General features: G+C 41.2%; 1 protein-coding gene across 2 annotated transcripts; it reads right to left on the bottom strand.

Annotated features, from left to right (window-relative positions):
- Window positions 1-9,161: 9,161 nt before the first annotated feature.
- Window positions 9,162-19,474, bottom strand: exoc3l2a (exocyst complex component 3-like 2a). Of its 2 annotated transcripts, none has more exons than XM_029448378.1 (13): window positions 19,337-19,474; window positions 16,500-17,059; window positions 15,239-15,456; window positions 13,994-14,744; window positions 13,782-13,896; window positions 13,594-13,704; window positions 13,394-13,494; window positions 13,090-13,200; window positions 12,870-13,005; window positions 12,389-12,511; window positions 12,126-12,281; window positions 11,039-11,160; window positions 9,162-9,988 (listed from the first exon to the last, which is right to left on the bottom strand). In XM_029448378.1, the coding sequence occupies exons 2-13, from the start codon at window positions 17,033-17,035 to the stop codon at window positions 9,670-9,672; spliced, it is 2,799 nt and encodes a 932-aa protein (XP_029304238.1). In that variant the 5' UTR covers window positions 17,036-17,059; window positions 19,337-19,474; the 3' UTR covers window positions 9,162-9,669. The 2 variants fall into 2 exon arrangements, with proteins under 2 accessions (XP_029304238.1, XP_029304239.1); XM_029448379.1 differs by lacking the exon at window positions 19,337-19,474 and adding an exon at window positions 18,247-18,315.
- Window positions 19,475-20,295: the final 821 nt, after the last annotated feature.

Raw genomic sequence — 20,295 nt, 5'->3', positions numbered from 1 at the left:
ATTATCCAAAGTTTCCTTCTACCAATCAAAGTGGACCCAAGTGCTTAATACCTGGAAAGCAAGACTTTAACAACTCTGTTAGGCTGTACTTAAGCACAGCAGTGCTTTGAGCTAAATGCTAATGTCAACAGGCTAATATGCTAGGGCTAATCATTGCTTACTTAGTCCTTACTGTAGCAGCTGGGATTGAATTCCAGCCTCGGCCCTTTGCTGCAAGTCATCCTCTCTGTCTCCTCTGACTTACCTGTCTCTCTCTAAGCTGTCACAGCAAAGAAAGAAAAATGCCAAAAGTTATCCTAAAACAAAAACGAACAAAATAGCAATGAAAACATGCTGTTATGCTCACAGTGAAAAGGCTCACATGCTCATGTTTAATGTTCACCATCGTAGTTTAGCACGTTAGCATTCTAACACTAATAAGCACTAAATATAAAGTACAGCTGAGGTTGAGAGAATTAGACTTTCAGTAGTTTTTCTATACTGGAAAAAAAGGAAAATTTTGACCTAATGATAGAGCTAGATGAAATGAAAAGTTAAGGGATCACCAGTGAAGGGAAGTTATTACAAATCATTCTGAGGGGACCATGAATGTCTGCACCAGATTTCATGACAATCCATGCAATAGTTGCTGAGATATTTCACAATTCATAAATGTTGTCATTGTGGCACTAGGGGATCAACACAGTTAGGAGGATTTCTGAACCAAATTTTATGGCAATCCATTCCATAATTGTTGAGAAATCAAAAATCAGTCGGACAAAAGTGGTGGACCGACCGACTGAATTAACGACATTACCATTCCTGGAGCTCGCTAGCTAACGGAAATCCTACATTTCAATAAAGTACTCCAGCTCATTGTATATGTATAAACCAGTACTGAAAAATCCCTGACTCAACATGTTGGAGAGCTATGTGACCTTGAGCCATCAGGTCTATGAGTGATGAACACAAGTAAGAACAATGAGGTTGTTGAATGTGGGCCAACTTACAACTTGCAAACTTTGCTGCACTATATCTGCATTCCTAGTCTATTATTATCAATTCATATATTATGTAATTTTATCAAAATGTCTTGTCTCATTTAATTTTAATTTCATTTAATTTAGTTTTAAAATGTTATTCTAATTTATTTATTGGCCTTACAAAAATCCCTTTGAATTGCGTCTTTGTTTCAAAGGTGCTTTCCAAATAAAACTTTCCTTCTCAGTTTGATGAAGGTCTCAACAGTTTGGTCCTGTAATGCAACATAAAAGCCACCAGAGGGTGTCAATGTGTAACTGATGTCACTAACCATTGTTGTCTGGATTGGTGGAAATGTAAACAAAGTACATGCTATTGATCATTATGGATCATGTCATACATACAATATTTAAATACGTGCTTAAAAATATTACGTTACATTTACTTTGCATTCATCAAGCTGATACATTACTTTGTGCGCTCATTTGGTAGTGTAGTACAGTATGTTGCTACCTTGTTATGCTACACCTCCGCTTGACTGTAGGTGTCACCACCATATAAACTTAATGGCCTGGGATTGGTTGAGCCAGGAATGTGCCCCACTGCCTCACAGCTGGTTTCATGATGGACACCAGTCAATGCTTATGACCTGTTGTGTAACACAGACAGACAGCCCAGCCTGATAGTACAGATGCACTGATGGGTGTGAACAAGATGCGTAAGTTCATGTGTCGAAGGTCAAATGGACCAATTGTTAAGTGTGTGAGGGCAAGTTGAAAGCGCACCATCAGCAGAAGGGCAGAGAGGATGTGGAGTCATTAGGCTCAAACTTTAACCTTTTGCTGATGAATGATGGACGGGGGTCATGAAGGGGTGAGAGACGTTGCTGAAATTTCATGTTGCATTCAAAACCCATTTTGGTTGGTGGTCTTTCAAGCTCTTAAATCATTTGAACTCATCTGGACTGCAAGAAGAAAGCTGATGTTTCTATAGAATGGTGGTAACTATTGAACATGAGCTACAAGGAAAGAAATGTTATGTCTGAAACTAGTTATGAATATTACTCACTACATTAAATTGTTGTTAAAAAGTTGCATCATATGGCCGAAGATATTTATGTCTTTTCATGATTTATCAAACTGCTCAGAATTAACTTTCATACTGATGATGAGTTCAAAATCTAAATATTGTTGTTGGGAGTGTGACCATGTCACACATGTTCAATGAGGAACATCACATTACAGGCTGCCAAGTAATTACTGCAAAAATATCCAATATAGGATACATAGTTATTTCATTGTTATTCAGCCCTTGATATGGCTTCTTTGTGGCAGAAAATATACCACAGCCATGTAATATACAATGGTGACATTCAGCATGATGCCTACTGTTACATATTTTAAGTTAATTTGTTGCAACTGAGTATGTTTACATAGAGGTAATATAACATTTATCAAAGTAAAGGATACTTTTTCCACCATTGGACCAAAATTAAAAATAACTAATTACATTTTCCGAATAGGAATAAAAGTGAAGCATTTGACTTTATTTTTCACTTTTTCACAGGTTATAGTCCTTGGTAGCGTGACGGACACCTGCTAAACAGCCATTCTGTACATTATATACAAGTACCTTCAGTGTGTCAATGATTTCTTCTGCTACATTTATTTACTGTGCTGTTTGTCATGTCTTGTTTCATCATGTTTATTGTGCACCAAAAAGCAACTTAGTGGTAATTGGTATTGAACACAATAGACTGTAGGTCAGCATAACCTCCTAGCAATGTGGAAACAACACAGCCTCCAATCAAATCCATTAAAGTCAATCTTTGGCTCCGTGAGGCTTCTGGGCTACGGGTCACACTTGTGTATACCCTTTCTTTCACCTCCCTGAGGGATCAGATAAGTTCTCTTTTGGGGTCTAATGTTGAAACTTTGTCTAATGTTTACTCGAAATCCCACCTCAGATTTAGGTTTCCTGCAACACCTTTTCCTGATGGGGTACAGAACACAACCTGCTTACGTAAATAAGCTGAGGGAGAAGCCCAAGGAGCCAAAGGTGAGACCCTGTTGCAATATTTCACAAGAGGAACCATTGTTTAGCTCCAGACTTATTCCTTGCCATGCAAAGTAGTTTCCGCTCTTGCAAATGGTCTGAGCCAATAAATTTGTTGTTAGCTGTAGTAATAGGCAACTTGCTGGCAGGTAGGAAAGATTGAGACAAAACAACATGGGGGAGGCTTCTTCATTAATGCCGGAGCTGCTCTTAGTTGGATAAATGATGCAACACTTTGTTGTCATTAGGAAATTATTCAGGGACATTTTTAAGGGTAAGCAAGTCCTTGATTGATATGTTGATTGACTGATTCATGATTAATTTATTAATTTAAAAACATTTCCTAATGGTGTGATTGTAGTGCAGAACAGCACAACAAGACAGACTTCATTATCCAAACGTTTTCAATTTTCCACAGCTGCCACTTTTTCTGTCGGAGGCTGCTATGACCATGCTTGGGGTTACAACAACAGCAATTCTTCCCAGAGAGTAAAGGTGAGGCCTCTAGGACATGGACTTCCCTCACAAATACACAGCCTTTAAGGATGTCCGCTTGTCCACCCTGTTTTTCATGAAAAGATCTGACAGCACAGTCACTCACTGTCATCCCCACTCTCTCCTCTTTCTTTTGCCTCTCGTGTCAAACAGCCATGCTAGCAGCTCTGTGAGACTTTAGGCCTACTTAGGAACAGTGGGGCTTTTAGCTAAAAGCTAACATCACAATGATGACATGCTGATGCTAAGCAGGTATAAGTTGTCTTCTCCATGTTCAGTATCTTTATTGTGGGAATGTCATATGTTTTGCAGGAATTTGGTCATAAAGTGAAGGGACACTAAAGTATATCCTAAGGGGGACATGAATGTTTGCCTGTGCCATATTTCATTGTAATCCATCCAATAATTGTTGAGATATTTCACTCAAAACCACAAATGTCAACCTCATGGAGGCGTTCAATTGAAAGGAGAGTCTATAGAGGTTTTGGTCATGTCACAAAATGTCATGGTAATCCATCCACCATCCACAGACCTACAGACAGATCAACACTGCCCTCCCTAGAGCCATGCATGGCTAAAATAATCAAACTGATGGATTTTCTAAGATCCTAATTCACTTGGTTTGCTTCCTTTATGATGATCATCATCATCTGGAGATTTCCATCTTCTTATTTACCGCTGTATCATTGGTTGATTGGCGTTGATGCTGAGCGTCCTGCTGTAATGAGGCCAGGTCTGTGAGGCCAGGGGATGTGCTTGCATAAATACAGACATTCAAGACCAACAAAGTCTCCACCTGTTTTTTTCTCACTATTATATACACGTCCAAATAGTTTAAACAAAGGAAAACAAATAACTCCACAGGTTGGGATGTTTACAGTGTAAGTGGCATCAGGCCAGCGTAGACCTGAGCACAAATATTTATATATATGCATCCACCCAGGATAACTTTGAGCACAAATAGAACGTATCAACATTTAAAGAAATAAAGGCTTGTCTTGCTGATGCATTTTAAGAAAGAAAAATGATTAAGGTATTGTCAAAGTTTATTTTAGGTTGCAGTCCCTGCTTTGAACAAAGGTGACTTCCTCGATTCGTCTGTGGCCAAGGCCTGAGAATGATGATTCAATGTGACTGTTGACAGCGAAACAAACAGGTTGGCGTGTCTGTTCGGTCTGATCTGGAGTTTAGTAGGCACCGGCAGGCAGGGCCTTGCACCTCCTCATCGCTAAATAAAGATCCACTGGATGGATACACTCAGATAACATAAATCAGGATATCCCACCAGGAGTGACGAAGTGCACCATTGTTTTGGTTCAAGTGGGCAGCCATCCTGACAGACAGTGTATACTGGATATGGGAGAGGACAGGAGGTTTTGAGGGGTCATGTCGGAACGGGTCATTTAGGTGTGGTTGCATAATCACACATAAATGACCTGTTTTGTTGGCTGACAGGTCCACAACTCAACTAAAACCACCTCCACTAAGTGCAAAGACATGTAACTATATTTATTTTACTGCCAGCCATTTTCCAAAGTTTACCAAGTTCCAAAGCGTTAATTAACTTCCTCCCTTCCAAGCAGTTAGTTTCCATTTATTAACTCTGCCAGGCGTAAGCCTGGAGGACATGTTGCGTTCGCTTGTGAGTGTGTTTGTGTGCATCTGTATGCCCACGGCTAATCTCGCATACTACCGGACCCATCAAACTAATGTTTTTTGTGTACATTTATGACTGTATGCTCAAGGACCTGGATTTCTAAAAAAAACTATTTAATTGACTGTTTTATACCTTCACTGACTGCTGACTTAAAACAATGACTTAACGAAACGCATCTTCTCATGCTGTTACTACAGTTACAGCTAGTTAGCTGTCAGCTGCGGTATGCTTGGCTAACAGTGCTGACCGCTAACGGAGCTAATCTTTCTGTCTGTCTGTCCTTTGATATTCTTGACAACCGTTCATCTAATTAACTACACACTTGGTGGTCGTGTTGCTGAGGACCCAAGGAAGCGCAGTGAGATCCTAAGAGAAAGAGACCTATTTATTATTACTTTGTTATGTACAAACCATGTCGTGTATTGAGAGGAGACCCCTATCAACTAATACACTGCCAAACGGCATGCTGGGTACAGCTCGCTCTGTGTTGCTTGCTACAGTACATTCAAGAACAGATAAAGAAAGAGAGACTGGGGATCTACAGGATATATTTATTGGTGATTTTGGTAATTGGTAATTGGTAATTGACAACCTTTGATCCGACTGACTTTAGACTTGGCAGGTGTATTGCTCAGGACCCAGGGGAGGGAATTGTTGAGTGTTAAGGTATTTGGATGAGTGGTTCTCGAGAAAGCTGCCAGCAGCAATACAGGTGGCCGAGCAATCGGCTTGTTCTGAACAGCACTGCACTAGTGAATCAATAAAGTTGGGAACAGGAACTATTTAGAAAACTCGTCTGGTGGTGCATTCAAGGATGCTCTGACATCCAAGTGTCGAGAGTTTTCTGCTGTAAAATATTGCAATCTTGTTATATGCTGTTAGACATTCAAACCAAACAGACAATCAACAAACAAACATAAATATAGTAAAAGGAACATTTTAATTTGGTTGTTTCCTAAATTTAAAGGATGCTGTTTGACAGTCACATCTCATTGTACTTGTGTGCATCAGCATGGAGAGTTGTCAAGGCACACTGTATCTGCAAGTGAGTAAAATAAATAAGCATATCCAGGTTCTTTTGAGCGGCACTAATGTTCCCTATTGGAGGTGAAGAGCGCTAAATGGCTGATATCTTTTTTATAAAAATGGTTATTAGCCAAATATTTAATTGAGCTGGCATATGAGAACCATGGCCTGAGTTATGGGCAGAGATGTATTGACTGAAGCAAATTGAAAAGAAACATTGGAGCGAACTCGTCTAGACTAAACAAGCCCCAGTGCTCAGATCTGACCTGAGACAAGTGCCCCTCTCAGCCACAACACCTTATAATTGAGTAGTTTTACATATACGGAGCACTGCATGAGAAGCAAACAACAGAAAAGAGAGGAACTACAAAAAGTGCATGACAGTGTGAACAAAGACTGGGTTAGGCTTGCTTCCGAAAACAAACAGTGAATACAGCCAGATGGATTTTCCATTGCAGAGCTGTGTTAATGAGAGGAAGCAGGGGAGTGCTTCCCAGGGATTGCATTGTGATACTGTGGACCGTTCCACTTTCAACAGCTTGATTGAGGGAAACCTCCAAGAGTTTGGCTCTCCTCAGTCAGAGATGGCAATCCCTGCCTGAAATACCTGGAAAACAGCGATTTAACATCCGGCTTCAGACTGCTATATGAAAGGACGTCTGATAATGCTCTCAGATATACATATGACTCAAAAAGCCACACTGCCAAATTTAACATTCAGTTGATGCCAACTTCACTTAATGTTCTTCCTGTTCTGTCCCACAAATTCGTGGAACTTGTTAAAAATAAAAACAAGTGCACGGTGCAGTCCTGGGTCAGAGATCTGAGATCTATTGTCGGTAACGGGTAAACAGTTTGAAGAAATATTTAAAGACGTTTGAAACTTTTTTTCAGACATATGAGTCTTTGCCTTGTGATGCATTCACAAGTTTGCATGCTGGTTACATTTAACCATATATCAAACACATTTCATAAAGAGGAAGTTGCTGCAGGACTGAACACGTTGCAGGATGGACAGTCGGAAACATTTGACGTGTGATTGCAACAAAGCAGTGAGCAGTTCTTGTTAATATATCTGGAGCAAAACAGATAAACAGGCAGTCCACTTTAATGTGATTCCAACCTAATATGTAACTTGTGAAATCAATGCAAATCCAACAGCATATACACTTTAAATTGCATTGGAACTCTAACAGATTACAATTGTAACCATTAACCAGAATCAGAATCAGAAATCCTTTAATTGTCCCACGACGGGGAAATTTACATTGTTACAACAAAGAGAGTACACAATTAAATAGAATAGAAATACAGTAACAGTAATATAATATAAGTACAGTCGCACATGACAGTGTAATTGCAAAAGTTATAAAAGAGAATATTGCACTTGAGAGCAATTTGACAGCAAAAGTTATAAAAAGTGAATAAAAAAAGTGAATAAAAAGTGAATATTGCACAGGCATTGATAGTTGCAGTGTTGGAATAGACTTTTCTTGGTGTGGTGGTCTACCAGGGGCCGTGGTGATTGTACAGTCTGACCGCTGCAGGAAGAAAGGAAGAAATAACTAGTTGCTTGTTAGAATGCATAATAGTAGCATATTGGCTATTTATTAGTTATTATAAAGCACTTATTAATGGCTTCTGCATGACCATATTCTACAACTACTAGGCCGTTAACTAAGAGTTTTCCCTCAATAACCTCCTAATTACTGCTTATTGATGGTAAATAAGGAAGTTGCTTTTCTCATTTTGGGCATTATAAAGGTGGTAGTAGCACAAGAATAGTCATTGTCTCTTAATTACACTTAAGAAATATGGTCTACTCATACGTAACAAAACACCAAACTGCAAGTGTTAATAGAGTCCAAATAACTTTAAATTAAGTCTCTCTCGGAATATGTTCCCCATTCTAAAGTGAGTTCTGGGATGTTACAGTTAGAGTTATTGACAGGACTGAATGTGTCGGGTGCCCTGAAGCTCACCTGGTGGACCAGCAGATAACACACCAAGGCTCAGTCCTTACCGCAGCGGCCCAGGTTTGAATCCGACCTGCATGCCTTTGCTCTCTCTCACCCTGTCATGTCCTTCAGCTAATAAAGGCAGAAAACTTAAAAAAAAAAAAAAAAAGTTATTTTAATAATCTTTTTCACAATGAGATGCTCAAACACCTCACCAGACTTTATAATGATTTTCAGATAAACATGTGTCAGTGTGTCCAGCCATCAACAACTCCAACAACCTGACAACAGACCTGAGTAGTCATTTCTACATTTCGATAGAGCAAGCTGGCCACTAAAAAACTTGCAGAAGTCAGTGTGCAGACCGATCCCTACTGAGGCAGGCTGACTTTGTTTTGACAAGTAAACGAGGAGCTCAGATATGGAAATGCTCCGAGGCTGCTTCACCTTCACTCTGAACAGTAGAGGGGAAGTTCCCTCCTAGTACATAACGTAAACTTGGCTCCAATAAAAGCATCCGTTGGCACCTTGGTGGACAACAGGAAATCTTTGTTTATCGAAAAACATCCCGTTGTTGGCCTCGGGGTGCATGACCCCTCATGCTGTACAGCGGTAGAGCGTCATATAGGAGCCGTTGTGGAGCCCCATATTTCAAGATCTCAGTTTAGTGAACAAAGCTGCCATATCCTTAAGATAAACAATGAAGGCATGAAGTATGTGTGTATATGCAGTTCTGCGTCAGAACTAGGCCCTCGTCTGTTTGTCAAAGGGCCTTTTGGTATGTATTGTTTAACATAAGTGTAGACTTATTGTCTGACACTCCCATGTTCAGGGGCCACAACACCTAAAGTTAGAAGAAGGCAAAATAAGACAATTCATTGTACAGTAACATATCCATTCTAATAGCTGGAAGTTGACATAACTGTCACAGTATGCAGACAAAACCTGATGTACAGAACACAACGACAGAGCTGCTGAATCGGTTTAGTCGACCCAGTCAATGGGTTTTTATTATGTTTCCAGCAACAGATCCATTTCATTCACAGTGAGAGTTCAACACATTTCTATTTCCATACACTAGATCCTTACATACATGTGGGCTATATACCAGAGAATGGGTATATGGTTTGGTAAATGCATGTTAAACATCCTAGATCTATTGCATGGCAGTTGTTTCTACAATGATGTGGGGGATAAAGGGCTGAGAAAGACTGAAGAGGTTACATTTTGAGGATATTTGATACCACTTGTTTACTTCTGTAGATGTGATGATCAACATAAACAAAAGCTAGAATTCATGGTGATTATTATGATGTGCAGTCTGTTTCACATTTCCATTAACAATGTACATCTGGAGATGGAGAAAAGTCAGTGAGCGTGTACAGTACGAGCAGTACCTGAGGTCAAGTTTTGGGTAACAATATTTGTTACATTCAGTTTCTGGTCAAGGTGCATGTACATCTCATCACTACCTTCACAGTATGTCTGTGACTGCTCTCCTAACACAAACACCAACAGCTAGTCTTCTCTGTGTAGTTTATTTATGTCTTCCATATTATTGGCAGGTTGAGGTGTTTTTGCATTTCTGCCACTTGTCCTGCGGTTTCGCCGGGGACGGTGCTCTGAGAACCAGTTGGAGACGGTGATGGCGAGACGGAGGAGGCCCAGGCTGATGCAGTGCACCTCTGAGGTGATGGGGATGTCAGAAAACAGGGCGTGGTCCCTGCACATGAAGGCATTGCTGCATTCAAAGTCTTTGACAATGTTGAGAATCTCCTGGCGCTCTGCCTGTCGCATCATCCCTCTTATATTCAGCAGGGTGGAGACGTGCTTCTTCCTGTAGGGAGGAAGGATACAGGGAGGAAAGGGGGTAGACGGGTGTTAATGGAAATTGGGTCTGTTTGGTGTCGTCAAAGACTGTCATGACTTTAAGCAACAGTCACATCTCTCTTAGTCACAGCATCTGTTTCTGGGAAGGAGCAGAACATTTGGTGCTACCTTCTAAAAAGGCACATTTCACAAGGGCTTTATATTTGACAAAGCAAAGTGTCATCAAGGGATTTGTTGATCCAAAAGCTGTTTTTCTTAATGTCTAATAACTAATCTACAAAGCATGTCAGTTGGCATTGAAGTACATATTTGGATAAGGAGGAGAGATGTGTGTTTGAAGGATTGACTTGTATGCCCATGTGTAAGCACAGTCACGTGTATGAATGGACTCTGCTGCAGTTAAATGAAGCACCCAGAAAACTCAAGAAAGGCTGGCAGCCTTTGATCTCCTAAAATACCAGCAGGGGATGCCATACAGTAAACAAAAGGGTTGAGTCAAGCAGTGAGTTAGCATGTCTCCAGGTCTGAACTACTGTGTTTTGCTCTCCTCTTCCACACCTCTCCCTCTTCCAAGTGTGGCACCAGTCTGTCTCCTGCAGGGTGGCAGGAACAGGAAGTACTCGGCAGCAGCTTCCTGTCTGCTCCGTGGAGGGTTATGCGTCACACGCGGTCGTAGGTTGCCAACCGTCACCTGAGTCTTAATCTGTGCACAAACAGCCCCCCCCCCCCCCCCCCCTGAGGCCTCTCAGCCTCATCCATTCTCAAAACAGACCCGCTCTCCTCTCCAAAAATAGCAAAGTTAATGTAGGTATGTTTCCGTGCTCCTTTTCCTTGTTATGATCCTTTGTGACAAAAAACTAAACAAAACAAAAAACATACATAGTCCTACTTTTTGTCTTGCTTTGGCTAAGAGCCCAAAACAGCACTGAATGTGTAGCAATAAGCATAAAAAAATATAGTACCTTCGGGGTTACAGTAGAGAGAATATCTGTTTTTATAGACGCTTCCTGTTTGCAATAGAAATGTTCCAACACTGTTAATTTATTAAAGCCCTCACCGTATATCTGGAAACTCTTTCACCAGGACAGCAACTTCCATCTGGATGGAGGGAGTGTCCTCCAGGAGAATGATGTCAGCCAGGTGGCAGATGATGCTGTCTAACCAGGATGAACTTGATTCCTGAAGCACAGAGTAGACAAAGAGCGTAGCAACAATTTAATTATTGTGCAACAACAAGTATTTATTACCATAAGAAAACCCTTTTGGAAATTTGGTCAACTAAATGTAAAGTTCACTGTGTTTGTAATCGCTGTTCATCCAAATGACTTATCCTTTCGATTAAGCATGTGTGTTTTTAAGAATAATCAAACCTTCAGAGGAAACACAGATTACAAGGCAACATTCAGGTGATTTACTATGTGAATAACAAAACTCCACCTCTGTTATTCTAGGTCAGGTTTTTCACACTCAGGAAAAAGAAAGCAGAATTCTTTGGCTTGGCATTCACTAAAAATAAAGACGTCTTTTTTAGACAGCCATTAACCCCCCCTTAGTTTCCACAGACACTTCATCCCGCTCCTCAGTGAAAAAGGCCATCAAGGCCATCCCAGAGCCACATCAAAGCCGGCCAGCTGACAGGAACAGGAAGTTCCTTCTGAACACAGCAGCTTCCTGTTGTCAGCCGAGGTGACGGACACTTGTTTGAACTCGCATACAGAAAGAGGGCAAATGCCACGCTGTCAGGCCTAGTTGTTTTACACCCTCTTCCCTCCTCTGGCAAGTGCTAACGTAAGCCCGGTCCATCCATCTCCATCTCACTGACGGCAGCCATTTTTTAGAGCTCACTCCTGTATCAACAGTCTGAGTTATTCATGACCTAGGAAGTTTGAGGGGTCAGGCTTCATTTACAGCCACCAGACTCTGCATTCCCGGCGCCAGCTCTGCTCAGTGTTTTTAATAATCAGCATATTGGAATTATTTATAATGCTCACGGTCTCCTGAAAAGCAATGGGTTTCAGTCTCCTTCCATAAGGTACTAACTGTACTTTGCCACACTAAAGAGTTCATTGCAGTTTAAATAAAACTTTAATGACATTGTCTGATTCATTTAAAAATAGAATGTTTTGTGTGAAGTACAGACTTACCAGATCCTTAAAGAGTCCTTTCAGCTGTTTGGCCTCATCTTGCAGACGGAAAGCCATCCTCTTTCTCATCTTGGAGGACGTGCAGATGACCCGTCCCCGCATGATGGCACGGACATACTCCACCAGCACCCGCCGGTGCACCTCTCCCACCAGGGTCTGTCAGTCATTCAGAAAATGAATCACTGACATATAACCTTCAAGCAAATGCTGTAGAGTACTTCCAAATGTTAAACACCACCTCTAATTAATCAAACAAATGTAACCTGATAAGGCGGAGAGTCCATCCTTCTGAACTTCTTGAAGTGTTGTTTAATGCTGGCTTCGATGGCCTCAAAGGCCTCTGTGTTGTTCAGCCATTTTCTCTTTATCAGTTTGTCAAAGAAAGGCTGCAACAACAACACACATGTTCTGATTAACAGAGAACGCAAACAAAGTACTACATTTCAGATGTCACGTTATTATCAAATAGATTACTTTTTACTGCACAATATTAAACTGATGTCTGTAGTTACTTGGTAGATTGAGATTTTACAAACAAAACATGATTATCATATAAAATATGAATCATTAATTAAATGACATAATTGTGTTTCAAGGAAGTAAGCTACATTTATGGGATTCTTTTCAAATGTATCACCCTACAGTTAAAGGTACAGTAGACATATTTCCTGGCCATGATGGTAGTCTTGTTAAAGACAAACAAGCTTTAAAGACTGCAATGAGACTTTCTTATGACTTACTCACCCTGATGTGCTCAAACAGTCTGTCAGTCAGCACCCTCACTGACTGGTTGATGATCCTGTCCAGGGAGGAGTTGGCTCTCTGCGCAGGCTCCTCGCTGCCTTGTGGGTCACACTGCCTGCAGCGCTCCACTAAGGATCTACACGAAGACATTAATATGGACTTTCAGCAAATTACTGCAGAAAATGAAGTTTGTCAGTTGAATAATTAATATTTTGTCTACCTGAGAGGAGGGCAGCAGTTGACCACAGATATGGTCCTGGAAACATATCCGTCCCCTCGGTCTCCAAATTCTGCCTGAGTATCATGGAACATCTCCACCTTCCTCTGGAAACTGCACACAGATGTTTTATGAAAACATGCTAATACAATCTATAAATCCTATCCTGTAGAAATATTAACTTTACTATATTATATTATTTTATTTTCATTTACTGAAAATCACACAACTCTTTTTATTAATTACAATTTTGAGATTTTTTTTTAACGGTTTGCCTGACTTCATGCCACTGATAACATATACTTACTTGTAGAGAAAGTCAGCCAGTCCAACAAGACTACAGCGAGCCACTCTTGCCCCGAGAAACTGGTTCACAGATGTAGATCTGTCCAAGTCCACCTTCAACCTCTGGAATAGTGAAAGACACGAGCGATAAAACTGCTGTATCTTAGGCTAAAAATAATTGACAAAAAAAATTCACAGTGAAAATGACATGTGACAATGTACCTGGATGACTGAACGTGCTAGGTGGGACTGATACTCCTCTATGTGCAGAGTCTGGGCCCATCGGCTCTCCTCTTCATCCAGAACCTGAATCAACTCTAGTGTCACCTTCTCCTGAAAATCACAACGTAAAATTAAACTGTGTATCCAGATTTTATAAAGAACAGCTGTGTGAAAAGAACATTTCTTACCCTGATGATGCTGATGCAGTCTTGTTCCAGCTTCTCCACTGTGTCTTGAGGCAAGATGGGCTCCAGTGAAGCATAGTTGATGGGTGTGGCTGTCCCGATGGTTCCTAGGACATCCCTGGTAGAAAATTAGAAACCATTACTAAACCAGTCCAGTTTCCAGGTTTTTAACAGTTTGATATACCATTATTGAATAGTGAGGTTCACTGCCCTACCTGTTGTAGATGTTGTAGAACCAGTCCAGTAAAGAGTAGACGTCTGTGATCTGCAGTGGGCCTCTGGTGATGGTCCGAAGACGTTTGGCCACGGCTCGATGGTAGCTGTCCACATACACCTGGAAGGCAGCAAACTCTTCTGGGTAAATGGATACAGCATTCCTCCTTGCTGCATCCAGGTCATCCACCATCCGACTCCTCAGGCGCTCCAGGTATGAGGCCAGCTGGCCTGCCTGGGTATCTACCTGATGTGGCAGGCTCCAGTCTGCGGCCTCCGCCACAGCCTGCCTCCACTTCATCTTAAGTCTTCGAGGACGCTGGTTGGGCTGGATCTGGAGGCCCTCTTGCTCTGGCTTGGTTACCTCCCTCAGGGCCCAGGTAGCATCAGCATGCTCCTCCTGTTGGATCACCAGCACCACCAGCCCAAGGTTTGGACCAGCGCTGGGTTGGCGGAGGGATTCCCGCACAACATCCCACATCTCCTGCTGCAGAGCCTCATACAGGAGCTCCACATCCTTAACCTTCCGCCGGCCTGAGTCCAGTGTTGCATTGGAGCAAAGGGAGTCATCAAAGGATAAGGATGATAAGGTATTCATGCCAGGAGGGGTGCTGGGACAAAGGCTAGGAGTAAGGATGGAAGTAGTCGGGGTTGTAAGGAGAGACAGCAGCTTACACTCTCGTTCCAGCTCCTGCATGTGTGTGTCAGCCAGGAGAAGGTCCCTGTGGTTGACCAACTGTAGGATCTCCAGTACTGTGCGGAGCAAGAAGAGAAAAAGGCAGCTATGTTTATTTGCCAAAGTCGCAAAAATAAGGGCTGACCAACAAACTGGGAAAGGGTATAACTGTTTTCATGGTTATTGAGTGGTGTGCGTGTGCCTGACTGACAAACAGGGTTATTTGTTGCTCATTCTGCACACTCTTCTATTCCTATAGGTTCCCTGTGGAGTCTGTGAACAGTAGTTTGGTTGAACTTCTATCTAAAGGACCCTGGAGTAGGAGGAAGTGCAGTCATTTCCTGGTTTCACAGTCTAGTGGTGATTGAACCCAGTGACTCAGGGGTCTGGGGACCTCTCAGCCTCATCAGAGAGTTGTCTAGGATTGTGGGAAGTACTGCTGAAGCTTGACCAGGAAGAGCAACATTCTCTAATCTAAAGGAAAGACAGATTCTTCTAGATTACTTGATGTGTTTTTTGTTTTGTTTTCTGGACATGGACTTTTTACACCTGATCCTTCTCTGATTGTTACCTGAGAGAGGCTCTCTGGTTTTGACCACTGGCTCCTCCTCTTCTGTTTCCTCCTCAGCCTCTTGGGATGCCTTGTCTGACATGGACTCCCTCTTCAGCTTGCCCAGACTGACCATCCTGAGGAAGGAGGGCTGCCTGGAAGCCTCCGCCTCGCTGTCTGTGCTCAGGTTTCCGCAGGGCAGGCTTTCTCTGCGCTCCTCCTTACGTCGACCTGTAAGGCTACACAGTATCCACAGCAGCAACAAATAACATGAATGACTGCTACCGAAAACACCTAAAACTTAGAAAAACTTAGAAATAAGATAAACTATCAGAATGCGTTACTTGCATTTACAGTAATGTATGAAAGGAATGACATTCATGAGACTGTGTGTATTGTACTCTACAGTATGGCCTCGTCGCAGCTATGTTTGGAATGCCACATATTCACACATCTGTTAAACTGTGAGCATGACTGCCTCAGTTAAATATAGTCCCTTTGAGTAAGCACAGCAAGTACTCAACATGTCGGTGAAAAACAAAAGAGGTTCCGGAGAGCAACAAGTTGCTATAGCATATCACATAACTCCTCAGGAAATAAGCAAACTATATGGTATTATATCACCGGTCAGCAACAGAAACAAGGGGTTTTCCATCTTTCACCCTCTTCTCTCGGACTGAGGCTAATTCATCACACTATAACAACTGTGTTGTTGCACTACCGTTCAAAAAGGCCTTGACTCTCTTATTTATTTTACAGTTTTTCTGTGATAGTAACATTACTGCATTACAAGGGTCCTTTTGATTTCAATTGATTTCTGTCGGTGTTATGGGATGTTATTTGTTGTTCATTTTTTTATAGTCTTTTGCTGTTGAATCCTTAAAATGTGCTTTTGTATGTATGTAATGTATGCAACATTTATTTCGGTCTTTATTACAAGCCTTTTCTACCGTTTTATTATCCTCCATCAGAGGATATAAATGCTTCTGAAAGGCTTTCTACAGCATAATGTAAAAAGGCATTTCATTTTTTACTTCTTAATCTTAAACAATCCTTTGGTTCTTTGTGTTTATAGAATAAATATAGCAATAATATTCTAATCATAATCTTTTTTACGATTTTCATGTTACTGTTTGCACTCCACAAGAATGTCATCCCCAGCTGCTAAAGCACCTAACATGTGCTTCTCTTTATATCAGAACTCATTTCTTCACAATTCAGTGACACACAACAGCTAAAATCTTTTAAGGTTCAACTCTTCTTCCTTCCCACCCCTCCTCACCGGAGCAGGGTCATAATTCCTTCGGAGCCCCTGCGTAGTCCTTTCCTTTTCTCCCTCTCTGGTGGGAGACTGTTTGAGTTTCCAGGGCTATAGTGAGAAGAGTTGTTCCCCCATACATTGCGTCCTGATATGCGCAGCCCCTTCCCCAGTTTTCCAAGGGTTTTGAGAGGCGACACTCCACAGATACGCTCCAGGGTCCCCTTTAAGGGCTTCCCTTTAGGATTCCCTGCCCCGTGCCTTTCTGCGTTCACCTCGTTTTCCTCCTCCTCCCCATCACGGGTGGACCTGAGCTGCAGGTTACCCCTAACCTCTCCCATGATGAGGCCCATGTCACCATCATTCCTCTCATCCTCATACAGGTCCACATCCTCAAAGGGGTTTAAGTTCTTGTTTAGATCCTTCAGATCGTTCAGCTCCTTCAGATCATTCAAGTCCCGGACATCCAAGTCCAGCCGGGGAAGGATCAGTTCACCGTTCACTCTGGGGAACTCCTGGCAGCTCTTGGACCTTCCTGGGAGCTTCTTCAGAATGGGCATGATTGCGCTAGAGATTTGACCAAACTGCAAAACAAGGACAATGTCATAATGTTCAGTTATAAAAAGGTCAAATATATGAGTAACTGATTATCAACTTCAGAATGAATTGCTTGCTCAGACACTATCTGGTCATTTAAATACACGACCCATAGGAATCCTGTATGGCAACACATACACCACAGAGCTGTATTAAGAAGGATATCTTACAAAATACCTTTTAAAACCCTGTACAAAAGACACGACTCCATCCTTTCAGTGCATAGGAAAGCTGTTTCTGCTGCTACACCAGCCATCAGACAGTTTATATAACTGGAAGCAAAAACATCCGTTCACAGGCTGGTTATGCAAATAACACTTCACTAAGCAAATAAGAAAATGTGTACTCATCATATTGCTTCCTATTCACATGTGGAAGCACAGTCTTTCATAAATATTATAATAGTTAATAAAATAATAATGAACAGTTTGTTGGTTGTAACTAAATCCAACTAACGTTGTGTGCAAAAAGGTATTCCAGCCAAAGCTAATATGAGTCTGAGTTAGACAAATCAAGTGATCATCTTACTATGAATCTCTCTCTGCGAGGAAACACTGAAACACAAAGATGGACTTTGTACTGAAAACACTGATGATTGTAAACTCAAACAGAAGTCTCACATTAGCTTCAAATGTAACTTAAAAGGCATTTTTAAAGATAGATTAAAAAAATCAAATCAATTAACATTGGTGTTTGACATTTGTCGTCACCCAATGCAGAATTAAAGCCTTTTAAACACTTATTCCTACATATTATCCAAAGATAATTTGTACTATACTTGTACATGTTTAAACAAAATTCATATAATAATGCCTCAACAATTCTATTTTGAAATAATATGATCCAATATGTAAACCTTCAAATAATTAGTGTGTGGAAATGTAAATGTGCACATTTAAATCTCTTTAGAGTTCAGCACATCTGGATTTATCTTGGAAGTGAAAAATATGAATTTTATCGGAATGAATTAACCTTCCTAATAGTTCATTCTAATAATCCACATCCATTTTCTTTGTCCGCAACCGGGTTGTGTTCTTCTCTCAGCACTTTGTTCGTTTATATATTTATCTTAGTGTCACTCACTCTGTCAAGCGTCTTTGAGTTGCAAGAAAAGCGCTATACAAGTCTAATGTATTATTATTATTATTATTATTAGTTATGTATACACACACACCTGGAAGCTCGCTTGTCTAACCACAGTCGTCTGCTGCTGCCGCTTCAGTGTAGAGAGTGGGGATAACAGTCTAGCTGGCCTCTGTACTGAAACCATGGAGACAATTAACGTCTTGGCACTTGCATTTATAAGTCGCCATGTGGAGAGAAATAAATATATCCATGACAAATAGAAGAGACAAAAAATGTGTTGGAATTGTATTTTTCAAAAGATCTGTGATGTGGACATGTCTCAGACCTCTAAAGTTCATGTCCACAGATTTCTGGTGTGGTGATACTTTGTCCTTGTATACTGTATATCTTTGTTAATACACAATTCATTTTGTGACAGTCATGAGAGCAAACTCAGCATCAGCTGGACATCCTTTCAGTGCTGTATAAGGGTGAAGAAAGCTTATACTATGCTTTCCGTAGTTTTCTCAGCTTTTATGAAGTTTGCCTTTGTGACAGTTTGTCATTTTTAAAATGTTTTTTCTATGTTTGAACATAGCCTTAAACTAATCCTCTACTTAGTGTTTATCAGATATCTGAAGAGTGATGGACAGGAGGACTATTGATGGCTGTAAAGGTTTTTTTTCAAGCAAAACATTTTCTTGAGAGAACAAAAGGTGATATAAAGAAAGTTAACATCACGAAGGGCTATTTGTCATTAAAAAATAATTCAGCCCTTATTATGTTCAAATACATAATCATTTTTGTGAACTAAAGTCAAACCAGGATGGTGAGAATCTCCCTCAACTGTGATTTTGGTCACTATAACATGTAAGTGTGATTTCTTCAGTTACACGATCAATCACTGAGCAACACAAACAACCTGTTTTTCAAATTCTATCAGTGACAATAACTGTTTCAAAAACCCAACAAATGTCGAGGCATCAATTTGTGTACGGGTAAAATAGACTGGAAGAAAAATGTCCAAACACGTCATAACTGAGTAATAACTTCTGCAGAGTACTATCATTTGAATACTATCAGAAGGGTAACTGTCGGCATAAATGAACAAAACAGTTCTCTCCATGTTCCCAAATGAAAATGAAAGCATCCAAATCCAAACTGAAACGCTGTCTGTGAATGCAGAGAATGAGACTTACCTGATGAGATTGCCTTGCAGTGTTTCAGTACAATGTCATCCTGGAGTGTGCGGGCTGTGCGGGCTGCCAGGCTGTGGAGAGTGTGTGTGTGTGACTGATGAGTGTGAGAGCGTGTCCGAAAGTACTCGGTGACTCAAGAGAGCAATGTGGCTGCCTGTGGTTTCCTGACAGCCTCTATTGTGGTGGAAGGTGATATGTTTTCCTGAGGAAAGGCCCGTCCCGTCCTTTCTCCCCCTCCCGTGCCACAAACCCTACACCCCCCCGCACCCTGGGGACCGTTCTAATTACACTAATTGCATTAACTATACTGTAGGATAGAGTAAGACAAATCATTCCCCTTCAGTGTTTTATGTTTTTATTAGATCTACACACCCTATCTGTCTGTGTGTTCCATGTCTGTGTGTGTGTGTGTGTGTGTGTGTGTGTGTGTGTGTGTGTGTGTGTGTGTGTGTGTGTGTGTGTGTGTGTTCATTGTGCCCTGACTGATTTCTGCTAGAGGTAGAATAGGAACTATGATGATGATTCAGTGTCCGTGGCCTTGAGTCTAAATCCCATTCGTACATCAGCACTGTCATCTTCCTCAGCGGAACACTTTAAGTGGACTAATCTGAGCTAAAATGACAATCAACACTGGTGCTGCTGCTATATTGTCTTTTCTCTTATACAGAGCTTCAAGGTCACTGTAGCCATGGCAGAGCTCTAACGTGACACAAAGAACTGAACAGTAACAGCTGAAGGATATATGAGAGGAATGTGTGTGTGTGTGTGTGTGTGTGTGTGTGTGTGTGTGTGTGTGTGTGTGTGTGTGTGTGTGTGTGTGTGTGTGCGTGTGTGTGTGTGTGTGTGTGTGTGTGTGTGTGCAAATCATGCAGTGTTGTATTGTGCTTATTATTTTTTTAAATAACCAACATGTCAAAAAAGTAAGAGCCCCTATAGTAAAACATTTCCCAAACAGATCT

This window comes from Cottoperca gobio, chromosome 14, assembly GCF_900634415.1.
Source record: "Cottoperca gobio chromosome 14, fCotGob3.1, whole genome shotgun sequence".
Taxonomy (NCBI): Eukaryota; Metazoa; Chordata; class Actinopteri; order Perciformes; family Bovichtidae; genus Cottoperca; species Cottoperca gobio.
This window is presented reverse-complemented; position numbering and strand designations above follow the sequence as displayed.